The sequence below is a fragment of the Cebidichthys violaceus genome, unplaced genomic scaffold, assembly GCF_023349555.1.
Source record: "Cebidichthys violaceus isolate CVI_PGR_0920_01 unplaced genomic scaffold, fCebVio1.0.p SCAF_83, whole genome shotgun sequence".
In the NCBI taxonomy this organism is placed as follows: Eukaryota; Metazoa; Chordata; class Actinopteri; order Perciformes; family Stichaeidae; genus Cebidichthys; species Cebidichthys violaceus.
In genome coordinates this window covers 311,000-323,296 of record NW_027176968.1, presented here as the reverse complement: position 1 = coordinate 323,296, position 12,297 = coordinate 311,000, and the positions used below count along the sequence as shown (strand labels likewise).

General features: G+C 42.5%; 1 protein-coding gene across 1 annotated transcript; it reads left to right on the top strand.

The window, feature by feature from the left end:
• Positions 1-17: 17 nt before the first annotated feature.
• Positions 18-11,439, top strand: LOC137866417 (serine/threonine-protein kinase PAK 2-like). The gene is made up of 15 exons (XM_068702327.1): positions 18-179; positions 4,452-4,645; positions 4,739-4,845; positions 5,027-5,174; positions 5,265-5,281; positions 5,383-5,496; positions 5,744-5,870; positions 5,963-6,026; positions 6,169-6,217; positions 7,003-7,115; positions 7,273-7,390; positions 7,653-7,752; positions 7,855-8,051; positions 8,716-8,853; positions 9,408-11,439. Exons 2-15 carry the CDS (start codon positions 4,468-4,470, stop codon positions 9,492-9,494), a joined length of 1,557 nt encoding a protein of 518 aa, XP_068558428.1. The 5' UTR covers positions 18-179; positions 4,452-4,467; the 3' UTR covers positions 9,495-11,439.
• Positions 11,440-12,297: the final 858 nt, after the last annotated feature.

The following is a 12,297-nucleotide window of genomic DNA, read 5'->3' as shown; positions in this document are numbered from 1 at the left end:
ACGGGAATTAAGTGAGTGAGATTAAAGATATTGTTTTTGTTCACACCTTCAGGGAAGTTTGTGATATCTCAGCGGAAATCTGGGCCTCAAACGGAGTGAAAATCATCGGTGACGGGGCGGAGTTTTTGGGTGTTTGGCCGGAGAGTGCGGTTTGTTCTTTTTGCGGTTGACAGCAACCGGTGAGTTTACAATTGCTCGTTCAACACAAGTCAACGAATCAGTCGTACGTACTACTTGTATATTTGGTAATAGTTTGGATACTATTAACTGTATTTTGGCACAGGGAGCGATCAGACGGAGTGGCTGCTTCTTCCATAATTGTCGAGGAGACACTTTTCTAGTCTTTTAAAGGGGATAAAATAAAGTAAAGCAGTCACGAGATCAATATCCTCGTGCTAATGGGATTCATGGTTGGCTTTCGTTTAAATGTAAATCAAAGTGATGGCAGTCTACAGGAACACTATAGTAGTGTAATAAGATGTGATGTTATTACAAAGGCCTACTTTACTGATATGGGCCTGTGAATAAAAGCTGGTTTGATTCAATGTAATTGAATAAAGCAGAAGACTCTGTCACTTTTAAGTTGTTCTGTACAAACATGTACAACACACATACAGTATAATGTGTGTACAGCTACAGTTCACACATAGTTTTTGTTTCTTCAGTGTGGTTTAAAATATTCTTCAGCTCAGGGTTTTGGAGACGATCACTTCTTGCATACCTTCAAACTACCACTGGTGTAGAAGGATTTTTAACAGCTTTCAGAACTTAATTTGGGAGATCACAAAAAAACTTAATGGAAAAATGTGAGTTGCACTTTGGGAGTTTGGAATCATGCCCTCTGCATTTCTAAAATCGTAGCTATGGCCTTGCCTGAAAATGCTGCACATCCGCGTAGAAACCTGCTAATCCCGCAGCTATACTGAACCAGCCATTCATGCACTAGACCCTAAAGCTAACAGACTCTTTGACTGTGAGTCCTGAAGCTGGCTTTTGTACCCGGTCCAGACTGTCTCAACTGAGTTCTGACAGCGTCCCAGGACTTCAGGTTGCCAGGTTGGTTGATTTGAGTTGTCAGAATGTTGACACATGGGTGGAGGCGGCTGTTTGAATAACAGGATAAGGTGTTCAAGAGTGGGTGTGCAGCTGGGCAGTGTGTTTACGCTTCATTCACTGCCAGACCCATAATCAGTGAGCTGACTGTAGAGGGAGTCAGTGTGCACATATACAGTACAGATGTGTGTGTGTGTGTGTGTGTGTGTGTGTGTGTGTGTGTGTGTGTGTGTGTGTGTGTGTGTGTGTGTGTGTGTGTGTCGACTTCATCACTCCTTCCAGGAAGTCCTCGGCAGAATTTCCTTTTATAGAAGCTGAATACAAAAGGCCTGCTGTCCACTTCCTGTAAACAGCTCGGTTGCTGCGTTTTGGTTGGCCAGCCCAATCCTGTGACCCTCTGGCGCTCGGGGAGTTCCAGGATGAGGAAGTGGGCTTCCCTTGATGGCGGCCAGCCAGAGGGAATAGAAAGTGTTCTGGTGTAGAGAGAGAGAGAGAGAGAGAGAGAGAGAGAGAGAGAGAGAGAGAGAGCACAGAAAGAGGAATAGACATGATAAAGAACAGAGGGCTGTGAGGCACAGAGATGATGAAAAGAGAGCTCCTGTGAACTGAGAGCAGATGAGAGATGCAATGAGACGCCGTCTGGGTGTGAAATAGTCTGGGTGCTAAGCGAGCATGCAGAGGTTGAGGGAATGAATTAGAATAAAGAAATAAAAGCACAGAGACAGGAATGTGAAGGAAAGGGTCAGCCTGCAGTTGAAAATGGCCAGACCATTCCTTGGCACACCCTGAAACTTCCCCGTGTCTCCATAACTGGTCCTGGCCAAGAAATAGTTCGGCACCTAACTCTTGTAAAAATGCAGAATTGTCTTTTTCTTTGCACCTCTTTTTGCTATATTTTTGAGTTAAGCTAAGCTTCGGCTACTAACTCCAGCTACATATTTACCACACAGACATGGGAGCGTTATCAACCATCTCATATAACTCTGAGAAAGCGTATGCCTATTTCCCAAAACTATCCCTAAGATGATTAAATTATGAAGTCTTTGTTGAGAAGCTAGCTAATTACTCCATTAATCATATAAGTGCTGTTAGGGTGTGTGCAGTTATACAAACACACAAGCGTGTAGCCTCCAGTGCTGATGTGTGCACCTGCCTGCTCCCCTCAAAGTTTGTTTTTTTTGCTCTTAGTGAGCTTAGCTCGAAGCTACATAAAAGATGTTCAAGGGCTCACAATGGAGCCCCTGTTGGCAAGAGGAGTGTGTGTGTTTTAGGGCAGGGAATGAGGAGGAGCCAAGTAAATGTGTGAGAGAGAGAGAGAGAGAGAGAGAGACGGACGGACGGACGGACGGACAGTAGAACACGCCCAACCCCTGCAGCCCTGCAGCTATGGAATTCCTACTGAGAGACAACGTGTCTCAGCCTGGCTAGCCAGCACCCAACATTCAGTCCAACACACACACACACACACACACACACACACACACACACACACACACACACAGAGTCACACACACAGTCACACTCACTGACTTTGAAAATACACATTAAGGCTGGACTGGGTCTAATTTTATCCTGTCGGAACAAGAATACACTTGTCCCATCCAAGATCGCCGAGGAATGAGGCAGCCTGCTAAGACTCGCCCTCAGATGAGAGACAGAGGGGTAAGGAAACGGTGAGAGCTCAGTAGATAAAGGAGCACCGGAGAAAGCGGTGCATACACTCGCTGGGAATACTACAGTTTTTATTGTTTACATGGTCTTCTGTAAGACGCAGAAGAAGCCACAAACAGGTGAGTACTTATAAAGAGCTCATATGAAAGAGGCGAGGACGTTGAAAAGGTGTTTTGTGGACATAAGAGAGCGAGAGTAGTGTCTCATGTTCTGTGTGTGGACTCATTAGGTTGTGTTTTTACAATGTTTATGATCAGATTACATGATCTACGGTGTGGAAAACAGGGAGGGTCATAATTGAGCCTTGAGACTAGTAAGTGCTTTTGTGGCCTGAGGACTCTCTCAGCTTGTGTGAAATGTCTTTTTACATTACTGTAAAGACCTGTGTGTGTGTGTGTGTGTGTGTGTGTGTGTGTGTGTGTGTGTGTGTGTGTGTGTGTGTGTGTGTGTGTGTGTGTGTGTGTGTGTGTGTTGGTTAATGTGTTTAGGAAAGGAATCTGTATCAAGATGTCTTCACGGGTTCAAGGTTCATTAATTATCATTGTACAACACAGGGTTGCACAACGAAATGTAGTAGTAGTCCCTTAACGCTACAAGAAAAACAAGACAAAAAAAACAGCAGTGCATACCTGCATTCTCTGTTTTCCTGATTTATTTTGTGTTTATTGCACCAGAGCTGTGTCAGGAGGAGGCTTTATGTGTAAAGACGGGGTCACAGGCATACCTTCTGTGCCTGAGCCACGTCTGTTATCCGGGGTTTGATATTGTGTGGTGTGTCATTGGCGGTCAGACACAGGAAGTGAGGAAACCTTGCTTCCTGTTTCCTGTCTGTGATGTCACCAAGAATGCAGACTGCAGGTCGGAGTCGATCAAACTGCTTGCTCTGCAAGACTGGAAGAGTTGCTTTAGTCGCTGTGTGTGTGTGTGTGTGTGTCACCATATTTGGGTAATGGATAACATTCGGCTTGTCAGTGGTAGAAGAAGTAGTCCTACCAAGAACCAATAGAAGTAAAAGAAATTCCAACTTAATACGACAAAAACAAGTCAAAAAGATTAGAAAACCACTGGTTTAATACATAACAGTGCATTGTATTGTATACGTAGTGGAGTGGAAGTATAAAGTATCGTGAGATGGAAATCTCAATACTCTTCTTCATGTTTCTGATGTTTCCCACCACCCAGCTCAGTTTTCCTTCTTACTGAGCTGTTCTTCACTCCTCTCCCTTTAACTCCAGTTGTTATTCTCTCTCTCTCTCTCTCTCTCTCTCTCTCTCTCTCTCTCTCTCTCTCTCTCTCTCTCTCTCTCTCTCTCTCTCTCTCGCTCGCTCTGCCTCTTTTCCTTCCTCATTCATGTGTTACCGTGAGCGAGACTCAACACGTCACTTTGCCCATTCAGCCTTGCTTCCTGTTCACACTCTCTGTTCCCTTCTCTCCTACACTCAGCGCTGACCCACAGATTGTGGCATGGATGGATTAGTTAGGTCCGTGTGAGTGTTTCTTAACTTTTTGTTTAGTTTGTTCAAAGTTTATTTCTCTGTGTAATGTAGGCTAAGCTGTACTCGATTTGCAACCGTTTGTCAGAAGCACTTTGGGCTAACATGTATAGCTTTGACTAGCATTGTGAAATATAAAAACAGGAAGTAGTAAAGCGGTGATTGAGCATGCGACAGACTTGCTGTGTTTCTTGTATGCATTGTCATTTGTGTCGCCTCATCCCACCTGTGCAGGTGTACGTGTGTGTAGATGTGTGACAGCGGAGTGTGTGAGGACAAGCCCCCCGCCCCCCCTGTCAGGATGAGCAGCCAAGGAGGAGGAGCCAAGGACCCCCAGTCGGCCAATCACAGCTCTCGGCCGCTGCCGTCTGTGCCTGAGGAGAGGAAGTCCAGAAACAAGATCATCTCCATGTTTGCCTCTGAGAAAGGTGAGAGATGTGGACGCATACAGTAAAAAACTAAATCACACAATGCAGTAGATGACCAACTCATTGACCCTTGACCTTTACCTTTACCTGCAGGAGGCAGGAAGAAGGACCGGGACAAGGACAGACCTGAGATCTCCTCCCCCTCCGACTTTGAACACACCATCCATGTGGGATTTGACTCAGTCACTGGAGAGTTCACTGTAAGTATCTTAACAGAAATACTGTGCAATGTGCTTGTTTGTATTTCTGACATTTGTGAAGGATATAGTAATATAGTAATCTCTTTGTTTTATGAGTAGATCTCTGTACGTGTTTGACTGTGTGTGTGTGTGTGTGTGTGTGTGTGTGTGTGTTTGTGTGTTTGTCTGTCTGTCTGTCCAGGGCATGCCGGAGCAGTGGGCCCGTCTCCTACAAACCTCCAACATCAGTAAATCAGAACAGAAACAGAACCCTCAGGCCGTCCTCGACATCCTCAAGTTCTACGACTCCACCAGTGGAAAACAGAAATACCTCAGTTTTTCCGCCTCAGGTCAGTTATCTTTTTTGCTCAACATATAAATGAAAGTCCAATGTTGTAACTGCGCAGACTAACTTGTCCGTCTTTACACTTCTCTTTCAGATAAAGACTCGCAGTCGGTGAGGAATTGCGTTCATAACTTCCGTTACATTACATTGAATATTCATAATATACTGTATGTCTGAATGTCACTCGATCTACTTTTTTTTTGGTGTTGCAGCCAGGCAAGCAGGGTACAGCGACCTCCCCATCAGGTGGCAAAGATGGAGACGACGATGATGATGACGACACACCACCTCCAGTGGTGGCACCGCGGCCAGAACACACAAAATCAGTGAGTCACGAAATTATGTTATTGTTTTTTAAAAACTTTGAAATATAAGAAAGTAGAAGGGAACACAGTTATTTTGTCCGACACTTAGGAAACTTAAAGATATACAACTTTTTTTTCTCACTGTGTGCTAATTAAATAAATACTTTGGTACTTTAAAGTAAGCTGAATTTCAAATCGCCAAATTTGCAAACGGCTCAAAATAAAAAGGGCAAGATCACCTGAGGTGTTCCTGAAATGTTTCTCTCAGGTGTACACGAGGTCGGTGATAGACCCACTCCCAGCTTCAGAGGTAGACAGCGCCTCCAAGGCAGCTGACAGACAGAAGAAGAAGGGGGGAGGCAAGATGACTGACGAGGAGATCATGGAGAAGCTCAGTATGTAACAATGACGCATCGAAGGCATAGCCACGTACTATTTTTGTGCTCCAGTAGAGCTGACCAAGCTATTTTTTTTTTATGGCTCCTAGGAACTATTGTCAGCATTGGAGATCCTAAGAAGAAATACACTCGCTATGAGAAGATCGGCCAGGGGTGAGTCTGAATTCAGGATGGTGTGAACATTGAAGATCGGCAGGAATTTGACGAAGGCTGTTTCGTGGGTTTCTGGTCCAAACTGACCAAAAGGAGGAGATTGTTAACGGTTATTTCACCTCCTACGCTTTGTCACTTTCAGGGCGTCTGGCACAGTTTATACAGCCATAGATGTTGCCACAGGACAAGAGGTAAGACTACTTCCCCCTTTGTATCTGCCACTAAGAAAATCATGAGTTTGTTTGTTTACTCTCAACTTGATAGTTCCATATTGTAAAAAGTGAGATTTTCATGTCTTTCTTTTTTATTTATTATAAAGCAGATCTTAGTGTTCTATAAATACTGTGAAAGTAAACGCTCAATCCATGGAGAACTACAAACACCTAAATGTTCTAAATGTGTCCCAGTTTATTTCCTGTTGCTGTGTATGTTAATGACATCAGCAGACTGGAAGTAAACGTGGACCCAAGTTGTTGCATATCAACACAATTCTGTTAATATTTAGCTAATACTGAGGGTGAATACAGGTATATTTAGACGGACAGTATGAGAAATATAAGGAGTTGTTTTTACATTAAAGCTGTAAACATGTTCTAGTAAAAAAATAAAAATAAAACCATAAACCTGGAAATGAGCACAATATGTCTCCTTAAATGTTGAGGCTGGACTGAAGAAAGCCCAAACATCAGTGGGAGGATAGTGAAGGAAGAAAGTAACTGGAAGAAATCGTTGTAGGTTAAAGTGCTGATTTTGTTTTATTACTGTAATTGCAGCATTTTAAGGTCAGCTGTTTCAATAAAGATTTTTTCTCCTTGGAAACTTATTAGAGGAGAGTTATCTTTATCTTGCAAGAATATCTCCATTCAAAATACATACAGACTAAAAACCGTTAAAAAGTATGAGCTGTACCTTGTAATTAGCCACATGGCTTGCGTGTGTAGGTGGTTCCCCTTTTACAGGATGTCGTGTTCTACAGGTGGCCATCAAACAGATCAACTTGCAGAAGCAGCCGAAGAAGGAGCTGATTATCAATGAGATCCTGGTCATGAAGGAGATGAAGAACCCCAACATTGTCAACTTCGTAGATAGGTAACACTGACCGAACACAGACAAACGTACGGTACACATCCACAGCACCTAGCTGACTGCTTTGTCAATGTGACTGTGTGTGTGTGTGTGTGTGTGTGTGTGTGTGTGTGTGTGTGTGTGTGTGTGTGTGTGTGTGTGTGTGTGTGTGCCTTTTTAGTTTCCTCGTAGGAGACGAGCTTTTCGTGGTGATGGAGTACCTGGCTGGCGGCTCCCTCACTGATGTTGTGACGGAGACGTGCATGGATGAGGCTCAGATCGCAGCCGTCTGCAGAGAGGTAGGATTCTTGGCAAAACCGTCCATGAAAACCTGTCAAAGTGTTGGAACCTGAAGTGTTTACATCCATGTTTACTATCTTGCAGTCCTCTTTGTCTTCCCTGCCTTTGCTGGTAATGGCATATTGCTGTTTTTTTTTTTCTGCGTGTTACTGCCACCTGTAGGTCAGTGGAATAGTGTGAAAGCATGGGAAGGAATAAGTATCGCGTTGCATGTGGACTTGCTTTTGGGGGATCCTAACCCTAATCCCTCTCTGCATCCAGGTCCTCCAGGCTCTGGAGTTTCTTCACGCCAACCAGGTCATCCACAGAGACATCAAGAGTGACAACGTATTGCTGGGGATGGACGGATCAGTCAAACTCAGTAAGAGGGAGAGCGCGTGCAAACATGCACAGATCCACAGACACATCTTGCACATATCTGATTGAATATAACATTTTTTTTTCTTTCTTTCTCTCTTTGCAGCTGACTTCGGCTTCTGTGCCCAGATCACTCCAGAGCAGAGCAAACGTAGCACCATGGTGGGAACCCCGTACTGGATGGCTCCAGAGGTGGTGACCAGGAAAGCCTACGGCCCCAAAGTAGACATTTGGTCTCTGGGGATCATGGCCATAGAGATGGTGGAGGGAGAGCCTCCATACCTCAACGAGAACCCTCTCAGGGTGAGTGTGTGCTCAGAGAAACACTGGACAGGTGGCTATTTTGGCAAGTTATTTTCAATATCATACATTATTGGAATATTTTTTTCGTCTTTTAGTTTATGAAATATCAGAAAAATGGCCATCAGTGTTCATTACTTCCTGGAAGACAGGGTGACTTCTTCAAATTGCTGTTTTCTCTGATTAACGGGCAAAATATTATTTAATTTGAACTATTATAAAACTGAAAAAAGCTGAAATTCCTCACATCTCAGATGCTGGAACGAGCAAATAGTTGTCACTTTAGCTAAATAATAAAATAACATATTTATAAGTGAGCTTTATTGTTGATTTGGTTACCGTTGGACAGAACCAGGCTTTCTATTTCCAGTCGTCGTAAGCTAAGCTAACTGGCTGTAGACTGACAGATATGTGAGTGGTATCAATCTTCTCATCTAACTCTAGTCAAGAAAGCAAATGGACATATTTTCCAAAATGTCGGCACTTATGTCTTTACTTTCACTGGAAAAGTAGTCCATAGTTTAGTTTCTGTTTTGTCTACTTTGGACTTAAATATTTTGTCATCTGTCAGATGTTAGCAAAAGTCGGTTAAAGAATGAATTCATATTAGATTACTTAAAGATTATAACCCACTGCTTTTCTTACCCTGACATTATGCTCGTTTTAGGCATTGTATTTAATCGCCACCAATGGGACTCCTGAGCTGCAGAGTCCAGAGAAGCTGTCTCCTGTCTTCAGATCTTTCTTGTCCCGCTGTCTGGAGATGGATGTGGAGAAACGAGGATCAGGCAGAGAACTGCTGCAGGTAAAAGAGGAGACCGACACACTCACTATATCAATACATCCCTCTCAAAAATATATAATGCACGTTAGGGCTGCAGCTAAATGTATTTTCAATATCAATTAATCTGTTTAATTTGTTTATCATTAAATTGTTTGATATTGTCTAAGGAATGTCAAAAAATTATGAAAAATGCCCATTAAGATTGCTGAGAGACAAATGTTCCACTTAAATTGTGTGTTTTGTCCGACCAACAGTCCAAAAAAAGACAAAGAAATACAGCAAATCCTGGTCTACAAATTGTCAGAAAATAGTGAAATAGTTGTAATTTTCTTAAATCCAAGATAACCTCTTCAAATAGTTCAAGATATTACATTTACAATCTTTTAGACAGCAAGTCTTCACAACTATGAAGCTGGAACAAGAGCATGTTTAGCATTTGTGCTTGTAAAAAGACTCTAAAGTTATTTTTCTTGTACTGTATGTTGGTAACTGATGTGAGTTAATCCAGAACATGAAATTCATTCCTCGGCACATTTTATTCCAATGCGTCCCCTCCTTTGTCCGTCTGTCTGTAGCACCCATTCCTGAAGCTGGCCAAGCCTCTGTCCAGCCTCACTCCGCTCATCCTGGCAGCCAAGGAGGCCATGAGGAGCAACCGCTAAATCCCAGTCTCTCAGGACTATAAGAGCGGATGCCAATGACAGCCAAACCAGCCATTATCTTCCCCTACGTTTGATGACCATCAGCAACCTGCTAATTGTTTTTTTTCTCCACAGGTTCACAAAACTCCTCTGCAGTGTTTCTGTACTGGTGCCAGATTTCTCCTTCCTTTTTTGTGCCTTGTTCTAAAGCCGCATATAACAGCCATAATGTGTTTTCTATTTGTTGCAGCCAGAGCACGTGTGTGTGTTGTTGATGTTGACACTGGTTACTTACTACAGTATGCATATTAGGAATGTGGTTTCACTGTTGCAAAGGTTCAAGATTAATTACACATCAAGGCCCATATTCACAAAAAAATCAAATCAGTCCTTAGGAGGCATTTCAGTATGAGGAATAGATGCCAACGGTAGTCCAACTTCTTCAGGGCTGCAAACTGCATTTGTCCAAATAGTGGCGAGTTGTGCAAACCATCATCTCTGCTGTTACCAGATTGTTTTGATTTGTTGGTGAGCTGTCATCAAAATATGCTTCAAGAAAAAAAAATGTGTACATTACCTGCAGCAGGTAATGACTTAGGAGGTAACTTTTAATGCTGATTTGCTCTGTGACTTTTCTTTAACTTAGTTTGAGGCAAAGTTGCTCTTATTTTGAGCCTTTTCTTCAGCCAGTTCTTCAATTCAACTATGAGACATATTAGTACAGCATTTTTTATTTTTTATAGTACATTACATTTTTTTCTATCAGATATACGTTTTATGACATCAGCAAAGTTGTCCATCACTTGAGATATCTCATAATAGTCCAATAATTTTGGTGGGTGGAGAGACTGGAACCTTTGCAACTGGTTACCGCTGTTGCTGTTGCGATGGCTACTCGTGTGCTTCCTGACAGGGTCCAATAGCTTTTGAAAGTGGCGTGGAAAACTAGAGTGTACCAATACTGTGCTGTACTGTAGCCCACACCATCGGACAATGCAGACTTTGTGCAGCGGAAAAGCCATATCAGTATGTCCTTGTTTACCCTGTATGTCACTGGAAATGAAACCATTCCAGTAAAAGGAACGGGATTCAAGCTTTTGCACATGAAACGTTCAATTATTCAGCTGTTACCAGGCACAAAAATACACTATCATTGATAGACTTGACTCAGACTTCACACACCTCTGCTGTCAAACTCTCTGTGCAGGCTCTTCTGCACACTATGCAAACCCGTCTGAACACTCACTATGTTTCTTCTAGATGTTTGTCTTTAGCTGTGCCTTTTACAATAGATGCCTTACCGTTGGTGTGTTGGTGCGAGTTCGACACGAAAACTGTATGAAACTGTTTGTTTGAATGCGTTGAACTGGAGGAAGACTTAGAATTCTTTTTGTATATCATGTTTTGGTGATGTCCTGTATTTTTTTTTAACAGCTTTTAAAAAGTATGTTTATCATTGTTTAATATTTGTAACTAACACAACAGAAGACATTTTCTTTGTGTACCAATTCATCCTCGGTTCCCTGATCTGTGTAATTATGGACTCCAAACCATAAAATGTATTGATAAGCCTGAGACAATCGAGCCGGACCTGAGTCAAGCAGTGTTTGGAAGTTATGTTTTAACTTTGAGTACTAAATGAGATGGGATTAAGGTGAGATTTTCCAGTTTAGACAATCCCTGGAAAGCATTTAAAAACATTTACTGCCTTAAACAGATGCATGGTGATGTAAAACCCACTCGTATGGTACTCAACAGGTTGACACACATACAGAGTACTTGCAAATACTATTAACAGGCTGGAAAACACTTATGTGGCTTTTGACCTGAAAACACATTCCAGTTATACGTTTAATATGAGTGATTGAAGAGTTTAAGATGATTGTGTTGTTAATCATGAAACCAACAACTTCTGGCGTTGAATATCCATACAGTATGTAAATTATTATTAAAGGTGGACCTAAGACTTGTGTCTGGATCACTGAAAGAGACTACAAAGAGATGCAGAACAACCAAAACCCAGAGACAAGAAAACCCACAAAGTCATACAAAACCACTGCAAGGAGTGTGAAGATCTTGCACCTAGAAAAGAGGGATGGGGGTCTTTTACATGTCTGTGTTCAGCGGCTCATACGCTCAGGATCCATCCAGGATATGAACGATTCAAGTTAGTTTACATTCTCCTATTTTGACCCAAGAGGGCGATATTCGTAGCAGAAACACACAGACGACACTCGGGCGTGAGTGTTCACCCACATTTGGTAGAATTTGAATCTGTTGTGCTTCCCTGCACATCAGTCGTTTTTAAGGCGCCAAGTTTTGTGCCTAGTAACATTGTTTTAATCTCTCACACTCACAAACATCCATAATGAAGATGTTACTGGTTTCCCTGCTGATACTGGCAGTCTACAATCAGGGTGAGATACTTATTTGATTTATTTTACTCTATAGCTACTGCACTAACCAACTTTTACATAAACAGAGTAAGGTAGGGTTTAAAGTTTGAACTGTCATTTATATAATATATTACATACAGTGGAAATGTTTTATTTTCTTGTAGGATCGATGGGCAATCCGTCTGTGACTCAGTCTCCTGTATTAAAGTCTGCTGGTGTGGGAGTGAGGGTTTCCCTGAGCTGTACAGCCAGTACAGGCGTTGATGATGATCTCAGTTGGTACCTGCAGAAACCCGGACAGCCTCCCAAACTGCTGTTTTACAAAATACATAGCCGTCAATCTGGTACACCCACTCGTTTCAGCAGCAGTGGATCTGAACCTGACTTCACTCTGACTATCAGTGGAGTCCAGGCTGAGGATGCAGGAG